Source organism: Bubalus bubalis, chromosome 15 (genome assembly GCF_019923935.1).
Source record: "Bubalus bubalis isolate 160015118507 breed Murrah chromosome 15, NDDB_SH_1, whole genome shotgun sequence".
Classification (NCBI taxonomy): Eukaryota; Metazoa; Chordata; class Mammalia; order Artiodactyla; family Bovidae; genus Bubalus; species Bubalus bubalis.
Genome location: NC_059171.1, coordinates 71,777,505 through 71,799,686, shown reverse-complemented (window position 1 = coordinate 71,799,686; position 22,182 = coordinate 71,777,505). Strand labels below are relative to the sequence as shown.

The window sequence follows — 22,182 nt, the reverse complement described above, 5'->3', positions numbered from 1 at the left end:
TCAAAGGAATTTGAAACAGTTACAGGAAAACCACCAAGCTGCATCCTCCAGGTAGAAAAACCCCAAATGTGGCATTTCCGTGGGAAACCACAATGAATCACTCCCACTGGCCCACCTAGTCCAGGCCCGACTGCATGGAGATTTACTTTGGTTTTCTCAAACTTCCTAATACCTCTCCAGACTTTTTAACAAACCCCCACAGTGTCCTGAGTCTCAGGTTAAGAGCGAAATACCAAATTCTGTAGCATTTACGGAGTTTCAGATTTCATCAGAAGGGATTCTGCCATAGCTGCTAACCTTTTCCTCTGCAGACAGCAGTTTCTGAAATGCTGCAAAGAAAAAAAAAATCACTAGGTGATAAGGATGGAAATAAAGTTTGGAGGCTTTTTAAGTAGGTATAGATAATGCACAGCACACACTCCATCAATTAAAACCCTTGCCTCTCTGATGTCTCTTGTAAAGACAATCATGGTTATCATTTATTCAAGCATTTACAATGTGTCAGTCCCGGTCTAAACATTTGGTTTCCAAATCAAACCTATGAGGGCAGTATGACCATCTCTTGCCTGGAAAATCCCATGGACGGAGGGGCCTGGTGGGCTGCAGTCCATGGGGTCGCTAGGAGTCGGACACGACTGAGCGACTTCACTTTCACTTTTCACTTTCATGCATTGGAGAAGGAAATGGCAACCCACTCCAGTATTCTTGCCTGGAGAATCCCAGGGACGGGGAGCCTGGTGGGCTGCCGTCTATGCGGTCGCACAGAGTCGGATACGACTGAAGCGACTTAGCAGCAGCAGCAGCATGACCATCTCACTTCACATTTCAGCAATCTGAGGCTCAGTGAAGTTAAGTGACTTACCCGAGGTAACCCAGTTAGAAAAAAGGCAAAGGGTGGATTTTAACCCGGGTCAGAGTCCAAAGTTCATACTATGACTGTCCATACCATTGGTATACTATCCTGACCTGGAAAGGTCCTGTCCCCGTGGCACTGGGCCAAACATGAGGAAATTAGCAACGCGGAAGCAGTGAAAGGGGTGGGAGGGTGGTAGTCGGGTAAAGTCATTTATTTTATGAAAAATAGGGGAACCGGCCAGGAGATTTCAAGTTCAGTCTCTGCAGGATGGGAGAGAGGCCAACGTCCTTTCCTGGTGTCGGGGGACTTAGAAAGGCACCTCCCAAGGCCAAGGTTTTATCAGGACAAATCCGACCCCTTCTACATCTGAGCAGCTCGAGTGTGGGGCCGAAGAGGCAGGAGGCCCGACACTGGCCCAGCTCGCACGCCGGAGTCGGGGGGTCGGAGACCCCACTGGTCCGCCGCCGGGTGTCCGGCCGCGGCGCTCCGGATAGCCACCGGCCCCCTGACTCCCCTCCTGCGTGCCGGCGGGCCAAGGGTTAAGCGAGGCGGGAGCCCCCGGCGCGGGGCGGCCCCGGGACCGGGAATGCTTAGTCAGGATTCCGATTTCCTGTCGAAGTGTTTGGATTTCCTGGAGCCCGCGCCCTCCGCCGCCGAGCGGGATCGTCCGAGCCGCGCGCGTCGCTGCGGCCTCCTCCCCTCGGCACATGGTCGCCCGCCCCTTCCTGCGCCGCGCTCGGCTCCCGCGCCTCGCCGCCGTCGCCGCCGCCGCGGGCGGGCTCTCTGCGCTCGGGCAGCCCCCGGCCCGCGCCTCCCGCCCCGCCGGCTGCTCCCGCCGCCGCCGCCGCCTCCCGCTTTCCGCTGCGAGAGCCGCGATCGGCCGGCCGAGGGGAGCCGGGGCGCGGGCGTCTGCGCCGCCGCCAGGGAGCCGCCGCCGAACCCGCGATGGAATAATGCCCAGCGGCCCGCCCGGTCCCGGTGAGTTGCGGGGCCCTCGGGCGGGCTCGGCGGGGCCGCACGGGGGTCTAGTCGGCGCCTCCTTGCTCGGCTCCCGCGCAGAGAGGCGCCGGCACGGGGGCGCCGGGCGGGTCCCGGCTCCGTTCGCGCTGGGGAACTGGCCGTGGGCTTCGCAGGGCCGGGCTCGGCCGTCTGGGGGGCTGAGGGTCTGCGCCCCCCGAAGCGCGGGGGTGGGGAGGGTGGGACCACCCGTGGGGGTTTGGCGCGCCCTCCCGGACAGGGGTCCAGGCCCCGCCGATCGGGCGCCCTCCCGGCCGACCGCGGCATTGTCTCGGGCGCGGCGGAGGAAAGTTCCCCGCCGTTTCTGGAGCCACCGGCCCGGCCCCCGGCCCCCGGCTGGGACTCGGCGCTGCCAGGCAGGCCCGAGACCACTTGGCTTACAGCGAACAAAACTAAAGAGAAAAATAAAAAAAATCCATTCGGGGCTTGGGATTTGTTCCCGGGAAGCCAGGAAAGTGGCTTGTGTTTTTCTCCTTGTACCATTTGGAGACCTGCTGCATTTTCTGAGAGCGACGTGAAGTTTCAAAGGAAAAAAAAAGAAACTCTCTGGCGTCTGGTATTCTGCGGTTTCATACATCCCGAGTGTTCTTCCCGGGCATTCCTAAAGCGGTTTCCTTCAATAATTAATTTTTCCACTAGCGCAGGCGGATGGAGGGCCAACTTCAGACCATCCTCAGCGTGACCTCAGCTTTACCCGCACTAATCAGAGAGAGCAAGAACTTTCTCCCGCTTTTTCCCCGTAGACTCGGTCAGGTTGTCTTGGCACATTGGATCCTGGAATGACAGCCGGGCACGGATTGCTGAGTAATGTTCGGGATTGTAAAACATAGTTCAGTGTTGAGGCCAGTTTTGTCTCTCCATCAGAGTGCAGCCCAGGGCTTTCCCGTTTTGCAGTTGGAGATTCACCTTATAACAGATAGATCTTAGATGCAGATCTTCTGGAAGCGTCAAATCTCAACAGTTTAGGAAGAAACAGGACGTTTGAGAGCAGTTGTTGCTGCCCCTTCTAACTATTCCTGCAGCCAGAAGAGGTGACTGGGACTTATGGAAAGACACATGGCCAGGGCTCAGACTCCCTAACCAGTGCTCCTTACACCTTGGTTTCTGGTCTGTGTCAGCCATGAAACGTTTGGAAATATGTCTTCTTGGCATTGTAACTTTCATCATTTTTAGTGCCTTCTCTTGTTTTGTCTTATCTGTTATTGCTGCTATTTCTGAGATATGCAGTTACCTCAAACTGCTTATTTTGAGATAAGAGTAAGAGAAGAAATTCCCTAACCCCTACTATTCAGTCACTAATTGGATTTGGAGCTTCAGTCAGCAAATGGATTCCCCCCTCCCCCAGAAATTGGGTTTGAAATATAAAATGGGTGGCTTCTTCTATGGGGGATGACTTTTCTCTATTCTGCTTTTTTGTATGAAGTAGAAACTCCCAGGTCCAGAAAAGGGCAGTGTCTTAGCACATAATATACTCTGTGATGTTCTCTAGGCTTGACTTCCAGCCCCCTTGTATCTTGTGAGCTCGGCAGCCCATCTATTTTTCTCCCTATGAGAGCTCCAAAGGGCTGGTTTTTCATTTTTAGTAGGCGATGATGTTGGAGAGAAAGGACTTTTTCGAAAGCTTGCCATTTGGTGAAGGAAATTGAAATTCTCTCCACCTCCCCACTCCTCACCAGCCACAGTGAGCCAGATTTTGCAAACTCAGTCACAGTCTTGCAGGCCCCCATGTGAATGTGTACTTTCAAATAGGACCCTCCCTCGCCCTCCCTGAGGATGCACCTCCCTGCGGGCCTCTCCGCACTGCGCCCAGGTGGCTAAAGTCTAGAGCAGCTGTGTTTGCGCCCTCCCAGGCCATGTACCTGTCCGTAGCCTGTTAGAAGCCAGGCCCCACAGCAGGAGGTGAGTTTCAGGGTAGAGGTTTTGCACCTGTGTTAACAGCCGAAGATTATCTTCCATAAAACCAGTCTCTGGTGCCAAAAGAGTTGGGGACCGCAGGTCTAGAGGAAAGGCAGGAGCCTGTGTTACCTGGGAGCTCATTGTTACTGTATTTTCCCTCCAAGTTCTCAGTGTCTTGGAGTGGATCCCATGTCCCCGTTCTCGTTTTTTCCCTCCTGTGTGTCTCCTTCCCGCTTCTCTCCCAGCCACTCTGACCGCGTGGGCTGGAGAGCAAGTCTTTCCTGTGGGCTGTGTGACTGAGGCCCCACGTCAGCGATAGTGACAGCGACTCTAGCGTTTATCGAGCGTTTGCGCTGTGCCCTGGGTCTGCCCCTGCTAAGAAGTCCCAAGGAGGAGAGGGAGCTGCTTCTTCGGGAACCTTGCCCAGAAAGGACAGCACTTTTCAGATTCATCTAGAACCTGAGTCATTCTTTCATTCATTTCGTGCACATTTGCTAAGTGGCTCCCCTGTGGGAGGTGCCAGGAGCGCAGAGATGGATAGGATCCTGTGTTCAAGGCCTTCTATTTCCAGCCTCATCTCTCAGGGTCAGCCTTGCGCTTTCTCTTTTAATTAGTCCATTCAGCAAGGCTGTACTGAGTGCTTCATGCTAAGCACTGGGTGAAGTCCTGACAATACAATGATGAATAAGATAGACCCAGCCTCGCCCTCCTGGGGCTCGCATTCCAGAACAAAGGAGAAGGTAATTTCTAATGAATGAAAGATGCTAGCGCTTGTTATTAAAGAAACACCAGGGATCAAAATGATGACTGAAGTGAAGGGGGATGGGGAGTAGGGATGGCCCTAGTTTTGCCAGGGAAAGGCCTCTCAGAGTCTGAAGGATCGAGAAGAAACTGGCCTGGGCGGAGAGGTTGCTGGAGGGGGGCATTCCACACAGGGAGCTCAGAGTATGCAGGGTTCTCTGCACAGAAGAGCTCAGTGTGATCCCAGAAGTGAGGAAAGTGGGGCGATGAACAGGACGGAGTGTAAGGGAGCAACGGGGAGGATGCTCGGGGGTGAGGGTGAGGTTTCAGAGGGAGGCAGGGGCATCATGCTGGGGATAATCACCCCCACCAAGTACAAAGAGGAACTGATGAATATAGGCTCAGGAGTGGGGTCTGATTGACATTTTAAGGAGATTACTTTTATAAGAGTGGATCACAGGGGGCGAAGAGCAGAAGCGGAGAGATAGGCATATAAATAAAATTTCAGGCAGATTCTTCACCATCTGAGCCACCAGAGAAGCCCATGTTAGTGTATGCGTGTGTATGTATTATATAATGATAAATAGTGTATTAGTTTCTTCTTGCTGCCATAACAAATTGCCACAAACTTGGTGGCTTAAAACACCACCAGTTTATTCTCCTTTAGTGCTGGAGTTCAGAAGCCTGAAATGGGTCTGACGTCAAGGTGTGGGCAGAACTCTTTTTTTTCTGGAGGCTCTAGAGAATGATCTGTTCCCTCACCTTTTCCAGTTTCTAGAGGCTTCCTGCATCCCTTGGCTCCTGACCCTTTCCTCCAGCTTCAAAGCCAGCAATGTTGGTCCTAGTCCTTCTCATGCTGCCATCTCTGGTTCTTTCTTTATTCCACTTTTGAGGACCCTTTTAATTACAGCAGCCCTCCTGTATAATCTAGAATGAAAGTGTTAGTTGCTTAGTTGTGTCTGACTCTTTGCAACCCCAAGGACTGAAGCCCACCATGCTCCTCTGTCGATAGAATTCTCCAAGCAAGAATACTGGAATGGGTTGCCATGTCCTCCTCCAGGGGATTTTCCCCACCCAGGGATCAAACCCAGGTGTCCTGCATTGCAGGCAGATTCTTTACCACTGAGCCACCTGAGAAACCCTAGAATAATCTCCCTATTTTAAGGTCAACTGATTAGTGACCTTATTTCCATCTTCAGCCTTAGTTCCCTGTTGCCGGGTAACCTGTGTAGCCTAACACATTCACAATTCCTGGGGATTTGGACGTGGACATCTTCGCGGGCTGGTAGGGGAAGATGTTATGGGGGCTGTGGGGCAAGGCCCCTAACCCAGTGAGGGAGGGGAAGCCAGGGACATCTTCCTGGAGATAGTGGTACCTGGATGGAAGTCAGTCTCTACGTGTATCCTCACCACCCTTCCAAGTATTTCACTGTCTCGTTGAGATTTATTCATTCCTCCATTCAAGGTCTTGTTGGTGCCCGGCTTTACGTGGGGAGTCAGAGTTGAGGATTCATTTCGCTGCACATCCTTCAGGCTGCAGGCCAGATTGTTCACTTGCAACTCAGGACACTCACTTTTTTTTTTTATCCCACCTCATGAATCAGTTAAACTGACCAACCTATGAACACCCTCCCCCAGCCACCCTACCCCTCATCCACGAAGGAGTGGAGACTGAGGGGGGTTGGTCCTCTCTTTAAAATTGCCTGGGGTTGATCTCCTGGGACGGCAGGAACCCCAACATGTGTGTCTTTTGTACCGTTAAAACCTCGGTTCCTGAGCTATGGTTACTGTCCCCAGCCTCAGCCATTCCTGTTCCCAAAGCAGGCCATTGGCTTTAAGAGAAGTCAGGAGAGGGCATGTGGTTTGATCAGGAAAAATACATCTGAACCGAAAGGGGGAAAAGCATCCCAAGGCCTGGCCTCCTCGTGGCCTGTGGCAGGCGACCGCATCTTCCAAGAGTGAAGGAAACGCACCATGATGGGACGTGTAGCCACGTCGCTGCGAGGGGCTGATTAAGACCAGATTGCGAACATCTTCCCTGTTATTTGGAAGAAAATGGGCTCTTGTTCCAGCTACTCCCCAGAAAGAGACAGTGTTCAGAGACCTTCAGTGCCAGGGGAGCCCCATCAGCTCTGCCGGCCAGCGCCATGCCGAGTGCAGGGAGACTGAGGTCCCTCACTGCCCACTCTTCCCCTGCCGACCCCCATCCCTTTGGAAGTGCCACCAACTAGCTGGTCTTGTAGTATTTTTGGCATTTCCCCTTCCTTTACCGGTCTAAGTCAGGAAATGCAAAAAGTGCACAGCGTTAGAAAAACAGAAATGAGCAAGCAGTGTCTCTCCAACGGAGGGATACCAGGTGGAAGTCTGGTTAGACTTGGAGTAAAGAAGCGTGACTGTCAGTGCGTCCCCCAGATGTCGCGAGGCTTCCCGAGAACCAGGCCCACGCCAGGCATCCGTGGGCAGGACAAGAAGGAGAGGGTCCAGCCTGTTTGTGGTTTCTGGGGAATGGCTCGTCTTTCCCTCATCAAGACTCATCATGCGTTTTTCCAGCAAGGCATCTGCCTTTATAAAACTTGCCTATGGGATGATACTGGGTGCCTGTTTCATTGTAGTTTTGTAATGAAATAATTATCCTTTCGAGTGGGAGGGATATCGAAACGAGAGGGAGACCTAAAAGGGAGGGGATATATATTTATAAGTGTGGCTGATTCATTTTCTTATGCAGTAGAATCTTAACATTTTAAAGCAACTGTACTGCAATAAAAATTAATAAAACAAACCATTTGTCCCTCTTACAGCTACAGTCTTCTTTTAATTGTTAAAAAGTTAAAATACAAATCATTTTTCTTATTGAGATACAGTTGCTTTAAAACGTTATGTTAATTTCTGACTCAGTTATACATATATATATATCTTTTTTCATATTCTTTTCCATTTTGGTTTATCACAGGATATTAAATATCATTCCCTGTGCTATACAGTAGGACTTTATTGTTTATCCATTCTGTATCTACCAGTTTTCATCTGCTAATTCCAACTGCCTACTCCATCAGAAATGCAGAAAGGCACCCCAGTAAAAGACCATCATATAGGCAACTTGCCCTCAAATGGTTCAGAAAATAATTATATGTATTTTCTGAATACATAAAAATTACATCAGAGGGGGAAAAAAAAAGGAAAAAAAGCAAGGGGAGTAAAATATTAACCACCAATGAAGGTGGGTAAAGGGCATGTGTGTTCCTTGTACTATTCGTATTGACATTTCCAAATAGGATTTTTGCAGACTGAAGGGGGGAAATAGAACAGGGCTCAACACGAATCCCAGGGATGGGGGAGCCTGGTGGGCTGCGGTCTATGGGGTCGCACAGAGTCGGACACTACTGAAGCGACTTAGCAGCAGCAGTAGCAACATTCCATGGTGATTGTAACCTTGATTCAGGATGGCCCAGAGGAAGCCAGAAGATGCTGGGATCTGCTACGGACCCCACCTTCCTGGCGTCCTCACACTTTTCTGTACTGAACCGAAATCATGGAGGAAAAGCATCCCGCACGAGGCATGCAGAAATGCAAGCATCATCACAGCCGTCCCATATGGAAACGCACTTGCTGGTGTGGTTGCCTCCCCTTCAGACTGAGCATCTGGAGGGGCACGGGTGGGGGCTCTGGCTCACTCCTCTTGCCCCCTCGTGCTGGGCACAGGCCAATGGCAGGCACTGGGCAGGGAGGCAGAATCGAGTGCCTTGGCTTCTGCGTCGCCATGTTTCTTCAATTTTCTCATCATTGAGTTTCTATTTGATGACTCTCCATTTTACTTCTGGAAATTCCCTCTGGTTCTCTTTCCAATCCATTGGCTTTGAATCCTTGGGTCTTATTCTTCCATGAGAATTCTTCATTCTTATTTCATATCTTTACTTTAAAATGTACTGATATTCTTTTTCAGACTGCCCTGTTGTTTAATTCTGGAGGAGCCTATTTTCCCATTTCCTGCATCTTCCGATTTGGAGGGCATGGTGGTTTATACCCTGCCTTTCCTGGGTAGCAGAAGAGGATTTACAGAGCTGGTTTTGTGTTTCAGCCGAGGCTCTGAGAGTTTCCTGGGTCCTGGAAATGCTGCTGTGGTCACTGCTGAGCCCGAGACTTTTAACCCCAGTCCGTGTTTTTAACCCCAGTATCTTTGAGCTCTGCGTTCATACCTAGGGCCTCAAAGTTTGCACAGAAGCCTTTTTTCTCCCCTATCCAGACCCAGAGGCAGAATGCGCTTTCTTGTCATTTCTCTGCACTGGAGAGAGGAATCGTTTTGGCCCACTTTCAAAGGAGGCTGGGATTGTGGGGTTGTGGCCTAATGGAGGATTCTCAGCTGTCCTGTCCTGCAGGCACCAAGCAGAGACCAGTCAGCTTAATACACTGAGTCTTCTTTTGCAAATGAGGAAAAGAAAGAACACTTACAAAAATGTAAAAACTGCCATTTCCAGAAAGGAAAACCAGAATCCTTATCAGACCAGTAGCAAAGATGTGATTCAGAGCAGCAAGCACTTTGAACACTTTCTGCATGTTCACCCTGAAGAGTAGTGGTTTGGGGAGGCAGGAATGAGCTGGGCCTTAAAATGTCTTGTTCATCTTTGTAACTCCCAGTGCAGAGAAGACAACAGGTATTTAAGGAGAGAGGGAAAGAGAAAGGAATCGTATGTATCGAAAAAGACAAATAACTGATGTGGGAGACAGACTAATGGAAAGGAGCAATGAATTGAGGCTCAGAAGTCCAGAGTTCTAGTCTGGAAATTGACTAGATATTGACTGTGATGTGACTGTTACAAGCAGTCACTTACCTTCTTGGAAGCGCCCTTCCTTACCCCTGTCAAAAGGTGGTGATAGTTCTGTCCTGACCCCAACTCCTTGCCAGGTTGCATGAGGTCACGAATGTGGGAGGAGGGAGCCTCAGAGGATATGGGGGCTTTCTTGTCCTCAAGGAGGAAGGGGCTCCGTGTCCTCCAGCTGCACCTTGTTTTGAAGACTCCCCTCCCCGCCCGCCTCCACCTTGTCTCCTGACCACCGTGGGCACTGGGTTTTCCAGGGAAGAGCTGCAGGCATTTCGGGTCCTCAAAGCTTGTGCAGACTAAGGGGCTATTCCCTGGCGTATGGGCAGTAGTTGGGCACTGGGGTGGCTGAATGGCTCCTGTCTCTTTCCCCTGGGAGGTCCCCCCCTGATCCCACAAATGAGGTCTGAGCTGCAGCTGGGAGCCCTTGCTGGGTGCAATTTGTACATTGTGTTGCCTTTGTGCTGTTTTCTGAGACAGTCCTCTGGGTGATGGAGCTCAAGATCTCTGTGGGGTCTGTCCTTTGGTCAGGTCACTCTCATGCCTGGATTGATTTGGTAGATGTAAGTAGTAGCATTTGTCATGATACAATGGGAAAACCACTGGACTCGGAATCAATAACAACAGCTAATATTTACCCTATGGACTGTAGCCCGCCAGACACCTCTGTCCATGGGGTTTCCCAGGCAAGAATACTGGAGTCGGTTGCCATTTCCTCCTCCAAGGGATCTTCCCAACCCAGGGATCAAACCCTTGTCTCTTATGTCTCCTGCATTGGCAGGCAGATTCTTTATCACTAGCGCCATCTGGAAAGCCCTTATCGTACATTAATACACGTCAAACATTGCTTTAAGCGGCTTTCCTATGAGTTCGTTTAATGCTTGTAATAAACCTGTGAAACAGGTACTCTTTTTCTCCTCATTTTATGTGGGAGGAAACAGACACACAGGGACTAATTTCCCCAAGGTCATACACCTCACAAGTGGCAAGATTTTAAGCGAGGCTGTCCGTGTTCACTGCCTACACTTGACCATTGCCTCTGAAGACTTGAACTTGAATTCCATGCCCTAATTCCTCATGTGGCCTTGGGAGAGTCTGCCTTTCACTTTTCTCTTAGCTTTTCTGACCGTCAGTGTCTTCTTCTGTAAATTTTGGAAAAGCTTGCAGGTTTTTTAAAAAAAGGTGTTAAACCAAGCCGTATATTAATATACACGAAGTGGTGCCAGGCACATAATCGGTTCTAAACAAAAGTGAGTGGGTTCCATTTGCAGGATCAACAGGGGAAGGAAAAATGAGTTCTCATTTGCAAGATCAACAAGGGAAGGAATAAAGCAAGGACCAATTCAGTTTAGAGATTCTTCCCTGCACACACTTTTACTGCATATCCTGCTGTGTGCTAGACACCTGGGAGACAAAGGTGAAAACTCAGGGTCCATGGGCTAGAGCATCTTATAGCTGATTAGAAGAGAAGGATGTAGAACCGTTTGCAGTTTTGAACTGATGTTCGTCCTCACCACAGCAAAGCTACACAGGCATGGATGGCCATGAGTGTGCAGGGAAGGGAGAGTGCCCCAGTGGGGCAGAAAGGGGAACCTTTGGGAAAAACATGCTCTAAGAATTTATGATCCAGGGTGGGTGGGCTCTTAGTATGTGGAGGGAGTGAGGAAGGGTCTCCAAGGCTGAAAGTAGCTGGATCACAGTCCTGATAGGAATGTGCTGGGTATTTTTAATTAATCAATTACTTTTTATTTATTTCTTTTTGGCTGTTCTGGGTCTTCATTGCTGTGTCGGCTTTTCCGTAGTGGCAAGCAGGGGCTACTCTCTAGCCATGGCTTGTGGGCTTCTCTTTGCAGTGGCTCCTCTTGTCGCTGAGCACAGGCTCTGGGTGTGAGGGCGTCAGTAGTTGCCCCACGTGGGCTCAGTAGTTGTGGCACACGGGCTTAGTTGCTCCACAGCATGTGGGACCTTCCTGGACCAGGGATCGAACCCATGACTCCTGCATTGGCAGGTGGATTCTTTACCACTGAGCCACGAGGGAAGCCTCTGTGCTGGTTATTTTTTTTATTGTTGAGGCCTGTTGTTCAGTCACGCAATCGTGTCTGACTCTTTGCGACCCCATGGACCGCAGCACGCCAGGCCTCTTTGTCCCTAAGGAAAGAGAGGCCTAAGGAAAATATTTGTTCAAGGAGACAGGCAAAACTCTCAGGTAAAATACCACAGCATCCGGGGTCTCTATCTGGAACGCAGGCATCCCTGCTATTTCCTACCCCTGACTGTCACAGAACTCTGGATCCAGAAAAGCAGACTGCACTGTTTATAGACCTTCCCATCATAGCTCTGAGCCAGTTTCCTCTCCTAGGACAGTTACTTCCTCAGACCTAAAATAGAACCACTGAAGGGTGGAGGTGCCGGATGTTTGTAGGTTGCACTGGGTTTAATGGTGTACTTTGGGGGCAGGCAGGTAAGAAGTTATAGAAGACGCTGTTGGCTATTTATCCAACGTCTTTGCCCTTTTGCTTTGCTGACAGAACACTGATCTTCAGGAGCCCAGCCTTCCAGGGACATTGAGATCAGTCCCAGCCCCAGTGGTGAACCTCTGTGGGCTTGTCCCCCTTGGCAGTGATTGGTTTAGGCATGGGCACATGACACAACTCTGGCTATGAAATATACAGGCGAATTTTCGGGGGGGATGGAGAAAGGTTTTTCCCATCTTAAATGGAGGCATTTAGAAACAGCCTGTCTTCTGCTATTGTTGTTCAGTCGCTGAGTCATGTCCAACTCTGTGATTGCATGGACTGCAGCATGCCAGGCTTCCCTGTCCTTCACTATCTCCCAGAGTTTACGCAAACTCGTGTCCACTGAGTCAGTGATACCATCCAACCATCTCATCCTCTGTCGCCCGCTTTTCCTTCTGCCCTCAATATTTCCCAGCATCAAGGTCTTCTCCAATTTTTTAATCAAGTGGCTGAAGTATTGGAGCTTCAGCTTCAGCATCAGTCCTCCCAATGAATATTCAGGGTTGATTTCCTTTAGGATTGACAGGTTTGATCTCCTTGCAGTCTAAGGAACTCTCAAGAGTCTTCTCTAGCACCACAGTTCAAAAGCATCAATTCTTTGGTGCTCAGTTTTCTTTATGGTCCAACTCTCACATCCATACATGACCACTGGGAAAACTATGGCTTTGACTACACCATGGGACCTTTCCTATGGGATGTAGTAGGGCTGACCTGTGATACTTGGCACTATGGCAGCCATCTTGGGGCCATGAGGGGGCCTTGCTTAGGGAGAACATGTTGAGTGTGTCTGAACAGAAAGATGGGAGGAACAAGACGCTGAACATCTTACCTTGAGACTGTTTTTGAGCTGAGTTTTCTGTTAGCCCCTACACCCAATCTTAACACAAGGGTCTGGCCATGTCACATATCATTTGAGTGATTCTGGGTCCACTATACCCTCCTCTAATAACCCTGTGCTTAGCCCAGCACCCTATTTGAAATCACCACCAACTTGTATATGTTTATACCTTTGCAGTCTTGCTATTTTTTTCACCTACCAAATATACAGCTCTTTAAAGAATGGCTCAAGTGTCCCTTCTCTGTGAAGCCTTTCCTGATCCTTCCTGTTGTGATTCATTATTTTAGTCGTTGAGCACCCATAAGATTTGTTGCCCCTCCCATTGTCCCTGCCTATCCCCACTCTCATTCTTTAGTAGGTGCCTACTGTGTGCCAGCTGTGGTGGTGTGCAGTGGCATTGCCCTTCATGACTGGGGGCAGACGTGTGCAGTAATGTGAGCCAGCGTGGTTTGTGTGATCCCAGGGGAAATAAGGTATCACTGAGTAGGCAATGGCACCCCACTCCAGTACTCTTGCCTGGAAAATCCCATGGACGGAGGAGCCTGGAAGGCTGCAGTCCGTGGGGTCGCTGAGGGTCAGACACAACTGAGCGACTTCACTTTAGAAGGCAATGGCAACCCACTCCAGTGTTCTTGCCTGGAGAATCCCAGGGATGGGGGAGCCTGGTGGGCTGCCGTCTCTGGGGTCGCACAGAGTCGGACACGACTGAAGCGACTTGGCGGCAGCAGCAGAGTACTTACGAAGGGGACGCCTGACCCCACCCTGCACAGAGGGTCAAGAAGACTTGGCCCCAGGGTGGAATCCTTGAGCTGAATCTTAAATAATGAATAAAAATTAGCCAGAAAAATAGGGACGGGAAGAGAAGGAAGTTCCAGGCATAGGGAGCCACTTCAGCGAGAGGTGGATGGTGCAAACAGCATGGTTTGTGCTGGGAACCAAGTGACTCGGCCTTGGTGAATCCACTGTGTGCAGAGGGATGCCCTGAGCCTGCAGGGGCCGGGAGCCGCATCCAAAAGCTGGGACTTTATCTTGGAGGCTGTTGAGGAGCCATTGAAAGCTTACGGCGGGGCAGTGATGTGACCCTTGCTCTTTTGGGAAGCTGACTCTGGGTACCTTGGACCTAATGGACCGGGTGGGTGAGGCCCAGGACTGGAGGCAGGCAGGCCATTCAGGATGCTCTTGTAGGAGTCTGGCGGTGAGTGGCCTGGGAGGTGGAGAGGGAAGATACTAGGCAGTCGCACTGGCTGGCTTGGGGATGGATTGGGGGAGGGCAGAGGGAGAGCCATTGAGGACACCGAGCCTTCTGGCTTGTTTACCAGGCCGAATCATGTTTGTCTCTCTCAAGACCACAGCCTTGCCGGACTCCTGGTCCTTCTGGTCTCTGCATCCCTGGATGCTCAGTGCTGGGCTTCAGTGGCCCACGGGTGAGAAAGAAGCAAGTCTGTGCCTCTCTTCTGCCTTCTTTTCCCCTCACAAACTTCAGCTTTACGTGGAAGGGGAAGGGGAGCTGTGATGTGGTTTCCTGGTGTCCCGGCTTCCCTAGATCTGAGCCTCGAGAAGAGGGAAGCGGCTCTTACTGCCCGTGGCTCACTCCCTTTCCTTCTTATGCCTCCTCCAAGCCAAACAGATTCTGCAGAAGTCTGTCCCCACATCTCCAGTCCAGCCCTTCCGTGTCCCCCCACAGTTTCTGCCTCAGGCCAGGTTTCTGCGGCACCTCCACTGAGCCATCCAGCCCTTTCCCAACTCTCTGCCCTTCGCTTCATCTGTCCTCCAAGCTGCTGCCAGGGGAGTCTCCTCAAGACTTCACATCGGGGTCACCTCCTGCTCTGTAGGAGATGACCTACTCCTACTAAGTAGGTCAACAGCTCCAGTCCCTGGCTCTGTTGCCTGAGCAGTCAGATGAAGAAGCAGGCAGCCTGGTCTTTTCAGCTGCTTTGACCTGGGGGGTCAGCCCTCATTCTCACCTTATCTTATCCTCAGGGATGTTGCTGGTTTGGTTCCAGGCCACCGCCATAGGTGGTAAAGAATCCACCTGCAATACAGGAGACCCCAGTTGGATTTCTGGGTTGTGAAGATACCCTGGAAAAGGGATAGGCTACCCACTCTAGTATTCTGGCCTACAGAATTCCATGGACTGTATAGTCCATGGGATCACAAAGAGCTGGACATGACTGAGTAACTTTCATTCACTACCATAGAGTGAATATTGCTGTAAATCAAGTCATGCAATTTGTTTGGTTTCCCTGTTCAAATAAAATGTATGTTTACACTATAGTCTATTAAGGGTGCAATGGTGTTATGTCTAAAAGAAGCCAATGTAGATACCTTAACTAAAAAATACATTATTGCTAAAAAGCTCTAACCATCATCTGAGCCTTCAGTAAGTCATAATCTTTTGCCATAGTAATATCAGAGATCACTAATCTTAGTGGTACCAGGGTTCTTGGCCTTCTTAATCAATAGAAATTGATAAGAGACCAGACAAGAAATTCAGGCAAGGCTTTATTTATTACTTATTTATTATTATTTCTTTATTTATTCTGGCCTGGAGAATTCCATGAACTGTATATAGTCCATGGGGTCGTTAAAAGTTGACTGAGTGACTTTCACTTTCACTGCAGTGGTGGGGAGCTAGAACAAGCAATAATTTCCCCTACTCACTTGCTCATGGTGGAGTGAGCTGGTTCCTTATATGTGGTGAGGGTAGGGTAAATGGAATTGTACAATATGTGACCCTTTGTGTCTGGCTTTTTTCCCTTAGCATAATGTGTCTAAATTTTTATCTTCAAAAAAATAAAAATAAAATAAATAAATTTTTATCTTCAGTTCAGTTCAGTTGCTTAGTCATGTCTGACTCTTTGCGACCCCATGGACTGCAGCATGCCAGGCTTCCCTGTCCATTGCCAATTCACAGTGCTTGCTTAAACTCATGTCCATTGAGTCAGTGATGCCATCCAACCATCTCATCTTCTATCATCCCTTTCTCCTCCTGCCTTCAGTCTTTGCCAGCATCAGGGTCTTTTTTCATAAGTCACTTCTTCGCATCAGGTGGCCAAAATATTGGAGCTTCACCTTCCGTTATCAGTCCTTCCAATGAATATTCAGGACTGATTTCCTTTTGGGATTGACTGGTTGGATCTCCTTGCAGTCCAAGGGACTCGCAAGAGTCTTCTCCAACACCACAATTCAAAAGCATCAATTCTTCAGTGCTCAGCTTTCTTTGTGGTCCAACTCTCACATCCATATGTGACTACTGGAAAAACCATAGCTTTGACTATACAGACCTTTGTCAGCAAAGTATGTTTCTGCTTTTTTCCCTTAGCATAATGATTTTGAAGTTCATCCATGGTGAAGCATGTATCAGTACTTCATTCCTTTTTATGACTGAACAATATTCCAGTATATGAACCAGCCACATTTTATTTGTCTATTCATCGGTTGATAGACATTTGGGTTATTTCAAATTTATGACTATTGTGAGTAGTGCCTCTCTGAACATTCACCTGTAAATGTTTGTTTGAAAACCTTGTTTCAACTCTGGGGAATATACCTAGAATGGAATTGATGAGTCATCTGTTAACTCTGAATTTAAATTTATTGAGGACCTGCCAAGCTTTTCCAAAGTGGCTGAATCATTTTACATCCTCCTAGCAATATAAGAGGGTTCCATTTCTCCACATCCTTGCCAAGACTTGTTATTTATGTTTTTTGGTATGATAGCCGATCTAGTGGGTATGACATGGTGTGTCACTGTGGTTTGATTTGCATTTTCTTTCTTTTTTTTTTTTTTTAAGAAAGTGTTTTATTATTTATTTACTTAGCTGTGTCGGGTCTTAGTTGTGACACGCAGGATCTTCACTGCTGTGTGTGGGCTTCTCTCTAGTTGTGGCTTGTGGGTGCTGTTGCCCCATGGCATGGCATGTGGGATCCTAGTTTACCGATCAGGGATTGAACTTGTGTCCCCTGCTTTGGAAGGCAGATTCTCACCCACTGGACCACCAGAAGTCCCTGATTTGCATTTTGTAATGACTGATGCCTTTGAGCATCTTTGCTGTGCTTGTGGGTCATGTGAAGGGATCTTTAGGAAGGTGTGGGCAGGTGCAGGGAAGCTCCAGGGATAGTGTGGTGCCCAGGTCATGTGGCTCTGGGGCTCCTGTGTCATGCCCAGTTTGAGGGGTGGGGAGGGAACAGATGCTGGGACCTGGAGACAGGGAGGGCATGAGGAAGGTTTCTGACCAGAGCTCAGACTTGGGTCGAAGGTGGCAGCCAGTTCACAGTGGCCCCCAGAGAGGGAGCAGTGGTGGGTCCAGAGAGGGGCAGAAGGGGGAGTGGATTCCTCACTCTCCCTTCCCTCCTGTCTCCTGCTGGGGGCTCCCCGTTGGCCAAAACCATCCTGCAGCAGAGGGAAGGGGGCCTTGCATTATTAGTCCCTAAAGGCCAGTCTGGGACTTGGGAAAGGGGATGGTGGAGCATGAGGGACATGTAGCACAGAATTAGTGTCTGTTCCAGGAGGCCCTGCTCCGTTTTCCTGTAGGTCTTCAGATCCGTCCTTCGTCTTGCACTGACTTCTTGAGGCTGGTAATGAGATGAGCTGCCTCCACCTTGAACATCTTTATTATAACATCCAGAAGAAGGGAGTAAACACCATTTCCAAAACCTCTTCTAGGAGATAGAGAAAGAGCCTCCGACTCTAGGTCTCCTTGATCCAAGTTGGGTCATGTGCCCTTTGGAATACTCACTGGCAAAGTACTGGGTAGGTGTTCTTTTTAAGGTTTTGTAGAGTCCACATTTTGTTTTATTTTTGTTTGAAAGGTGTTATTTTTCTTTAATTGATTTTTATTGCAGCAAAGTCATTTTACAGTGACCGGGAAAGTTTTGAACCAGCAGAGCCCGTTCATGGGAGCTGCAGGAACACGCATCTCCTGGGAGAAGGGGGATCCCGAATGAAGTCAGGAATGAGGAAGGGTGCTGGGTGGAGCCCCATGGTGCCCTTCCCTGGGGATTCTTTGGAACATCTGATAAGCTGGAGCCCACGATTTTCCCACTCCACCCCATACCGTGCCAGGGGTGAGACCAGAAGCTTGGACCAGGCTTCCGGGAGGGTTTACGCCCTGGCTGCTGAGTCATCTCCAGTCATACCAACCACCTCAGGCTTCAGGGTCTCCCAGGCCCGGTCATCCCTCCTCTGGTCCACATCCTTAACAGTGATTCCAGGGAGTAAGTCCAGACTCAGTTCAACTAGGAGTCCAGGAAATGGATTTTTTTTTTGCAGATTTTAGGACAAAAGACAGAATTCTTAAAATCCACCCACTGGGCTTCCCTGGTGGCTCAGTGGTAAAGAAACCACCTGCCAATGCCAGAGACACGCGTTCCATCCCTGGTCCAGGAACATCCCACCTGCCCTGGAGCAACTAAGCTCAGGTACCACAACTGCTGAGCCTGTGCTCTAGAGCCTGGGAGCTGCAACTGTTGAGCCCACCTGCTGCAACTGCTGAAGCCCATGCGTGTCCTCGAGCCTGCGCTCAGCAAGAAGAGAGGGCACCGCGATGAGGAGCCCGCACGCTGCAACTAGGGACCTGCTCCCACTCGTTGCAACTAGCGGAAAAACTCAAGCAGCAATGAGGACCTATCACAGCCAATAAGTAAATGAAAGTATTAAAGCAAAAAGCCAAACCACCCCCGCCCACCACCTTTTGTATGATTCTGTGTACATGAAATCGCCAGAATAGGCAAATCTATAGAAACAGAAAGTTACGCTGTTCTTTTGCCAGGAGTGGGTGGAGGTGGAATTGGAGGGGAGTAACTGCTGATGAGTATGAGGTTTCTTTTGGGGGCAACAGAAATATTCTAAAATCGACTAGGGTCATGGTCCCACAACTCTGTGAGTTATGTTTCAGACCGTGGAAGAGTGTCCTTTAAATCGCTATATTGTATGGTATGTGAATTATATCTCATCAAAGCTATTACAGAAGACAAAAGACACAAAAGCTTGGTCGACTGCTGTTCTTCTTGTTTTATTTAAAGCTGAGGTTGATTGCTGTTTTATTCCTTAATAATAAAAATTATTTGTGGCTTATACCATGCTTTTTTTTCTTTTAATTTCATTTATTTATTTTTGGCTACTCTGGGTCTTTTTTGTCTCATGGGCTTTTCTCTAGTTGTGGCCAGCGGGGCCCACTCTCTAGTTTTGGTGGGTGGACTTCTCTTGCTGTGGAGCATGGGCTCTGCAGCACTCAGGCTTCAGTAGTTGCAGCAAGTGGGCTCAGTAGTTGCGGCTCCCGGACTGTAGAACGCAAGCTCAGTAGTTGTGGTGCCCGGGCTTGGTTGGCCCACAGCGTGTGGGGTCTTAGTTCCCTGACCAGGGATCAAACCCATGTCCCCTGCATTGGCTCTGCCACTGAGCCACCTGTTTTCTTTATCCTCCCTCTTTCCTTCTTTCTCTTTCTCTCTCTCTCCCCCCTGCTTTCCTTCAGATGAGTACCTACGTCCCCTTAGTTTATGTGGGTCCTGTGGACATGACCCAGCCCTTCACCTGTATGGACCTGTGAGCAACACCCAGCCCGTGGAGTCTTCCAGCCCCTGGCCACAGGGCCGAGTTCAGGGCTGCATACACAGTCAGAGTCAACCCTGAGACTTTTATTAGAACCATGGGGAAAGAGATCTGGCCTTCCGCAGGGGTTGCTGAGCTCTGACTGCACATAGACCTGAAGGCCAGTGGCCCCCTGGGGGCAGAGCTGCCTGAAATACCCACCATCACCCCTCCAGGAAGGCAGAACCAGCAGATGCAGACCAGCCTTGCCCTGACCACACGCAAGCCCCTGGATCTAGCCATGCCTGAAGTTACAGCCATTCCTGGACTTCTCAGTTTGGTCAGCCCAGCATCTCCCGCTTCCCTTTTTTTTTAAAAAGCCAGTAGGTGTTGAGTTTTCTGTCTCAAGAAATCAGTCTAGGTGTGGCTTCTGCACACGTGGGCCCTCCAGGCTTAAGTGATTCAGAGGCCCGCTTTCCACAACAATCCCGGTGCTGTGAGAGGGAACTGATCCTTCCGCCCATCTCTTGTATCAGAGCGGGCCAGGAGGACCGCTTCCACGGAGGAAACAGGCTGCTGCTGGAACGTCCTGTGGCCCGGCACACCGAGTCCTTTGTGAGGCCCCGGATGGTATCTGGGTCCGCCCTGCGGCTGTTGTGCCCGCACAGGTCAGCCTGCGTGCATTCCTCGGTTGCAGGCCAGCGTGTGTGTGTGTGTGTGTGTGTGTGTGTGCGCGCGCGTGTGTGCGCGCGCACGTGTGCGTGTGTGCAGCTGGGCATGGATGTGTCCTGGAGTATGGCCTTCGTTCATGGCCTGTTGTCCCTTTTCTTCTCTCTCTCCTTGTTGGTTATAACTTTTTTTTTTTTTAATTTTATTTTATTTTTAAACTTTACATAACTGCATTAGTTTTGCCAAATATCAAAATGAATCCGCCACAGGTATACATGTGTTCCCCATCCTGAACCCTCCTCCCTCCTCCCTCCCTATTCCATCCTTCTGGGTCGTCCCAGTGCACCAGCCCCAAGCATCCAGTATCGTGCATCGAACCTGGACTGGCAACTCGTTTCATACATGATATTTTACATGTTTCAATGCCATTCTCCCAAATCTTCCCACCCTCTCCCTCTCCCACAGAGTCCATAAGACTGTTCTATACATCAGTGTCTCTTTTGCTGTCTCGTACACAGGGTTATTGTTACCATCTTTCTAAATTCCATATATATGCATTAGTATACTGTATTGGTGTTTTTCTTTCTGGCTTACTTCACTCTGTATAATAGGCTCCAGTTTCATCCACCTCATTAGAACTGGTTATAACTTTTAAACCATTGGAGTCACACTCACTCAAGATTTTCGGTGTGACAGGGGGAAGGGTGCCCACGTCCACTCAGCTGCCATGTCGCCAGAGTGAGAAACGTCTGATATTCTTTCTGTTCCGTCTCCCTGGTTCCTGGGAAACACAATTGTTTTGAGACCTGGGCCTTATCCTTCTCATTTTGCTTCTGAGGCTTTGAGGAGCCAATGGACTTTCCATTAGAGGGTTTTATCTCCAAAGCAGGTAGAAGGGGCCAAATCCCCAGCTACTTTGGGCTGCAAATATTCCCGCCTCAGACTCAGGTCCTCAGGGTTCTTTGTCATTTAAGGGAGTTGGGGAAGGTGAGGAGCCTTGATTCTAAGAGAAGTTGAGTTCACACAAGGCCCCAGAAGATGATGCTTAAGGGTGACCTACGTTTATTGTTGTTTAGTCCCTAAAGTCGTGTCTGACTCTTTTGTGACCCCATGGCCAGTAGCCCCAGCCAGACTCTGCTGTCCATGGGATTTCCCAGGCAAGAATACTGGAGGCAGGAATTGTATCATTCAGTTGCTAAGTCGTTTCTGACTCTTTGCAACTCCATGGATTGTAGCATGTCAGGCTTCCCTGTCCTTCCCTGTCTCCTGGGGTTTGTTCAAATTCATGTCCACTGAGTCAGTGATGCTATCTAACCATCTCATCCTCTGCCACCCCCTTTGCCTTTTGCTTTCAATCTTTCCCAGCATCAGGATCTTTTCCAATGAGTTGGCTCTTCACATCAGGTGGACAAAGTATTGGAGCTTCAGCATCAGGCCTTCCTATGAATATTCAGGATTTCCTTTAGGATTGACTAGTTTGATCTTCTTTCAAGAATATTGGAGTGCCTTTTCCTTCACCAGGGGATCTTCCCTGACCCAGGGATCGAACCCACGTCTTCTGCATCAGCAGGCAGAGTCTTTACCACTGAGCCACCAGAGAGGCTGAGTTATGTTTGAGACAGAGACAAAGCAGGAGGCTTGCAGGACTCCATGACACTTTTAGCTGATGTTGACTGGTTGGCAGCTGTACTCTGGTGGGAAATTAAAGTGTGCTTGCAAGTCTTGGTGTGAGGGTGTTTGTTTAGGTGGTCATTCATTCATTCAGTGAACATTGACTAAGCCAGACACTGTGCTAGCCACAGGGTCTCCTGGTTTCCCCGAAGTCTTCTCTGGGAGAGTAATGGTAGAGGTGGGACTCTTTGCTCACAGCTCTGTTGTGCCTGCCTGGGTGATTTTCCCAGGGCCTTCCAATCTGGCGGGCGTCCTGGATTCGGTGAGTCCGCTGATGGGGACCTCAGGGGCGCGGGGAGTGGACTCAAGCCTGCCGTGAGTCAGTTGCATCCAGATGCAGCATCCTGCTATGTCACTTGCCATACCTCGGAGGCAAGTAGCTATGAAATAGAGAAGACTTACATCCTCAGGAGAAGGAAAGAGTCTTGACTCTGGAGAAACTTCATTTTGAAATGAAGTCTTAGAGACATTGGCTGATCCTTCTAGGTTTACAGGCAGTAAACTTCCTAAGATGGATTTCCAGACAGAAGTTTGAGGATTGGGGTTTTCTTGGTCACAAGGCTTCCTCGGGGTCGGGCTGGGAGGTAGTTTCTTCTCGGGCTTCCTGTTCGACTGGAGGTGGTGGAGTGGCAGGG

General features: G+C 49.6%; 1 protein-coding gene and 1 long non-coding RNA gene across 4 annotated transcripts in view; both read left to right on the top strand.

Moving 5' to 3' along the window:
• The first annotated feature begins 1,427 nt into the window (after window positions 1-1,427).
• Window positions 1,428-22,182, top strand: part of ASAP1 (ArfGAP with SH3 domain, ankyrin repeat and PH domain 1) — a 339,709-nt gene continuing 318,954 nt past the window's right edge. For 2 of the 3 annotated variants that reach the window (XM_044928833.1, XM_044928832.1), the window contains exon 1: window positions 1,428-1,834. In XM_044928833.1, coding sequence (XP_044784768.1) covers window positions 1,443-1,834 — 392 coding nt within the window. In that variant the 5' untranslated portion in view covers window positions 1,428-1,442. The remainder of the gene's footprint in view (window positions 1,835-22,182) is intronic. The other variant, XM_044928834.1, reaches the window with a different exon arrangement.
• LOC123329512 lies at window positions 16,557-18,753 on the top strand. The gene is made up of 2 exons (XR_006545082.1): window positions 16,557-17,431; window positions 17,951-18,753. It is a non-coding gene; the product is annotated as an uncharacterized LOC123329512 (long non-coding RNA).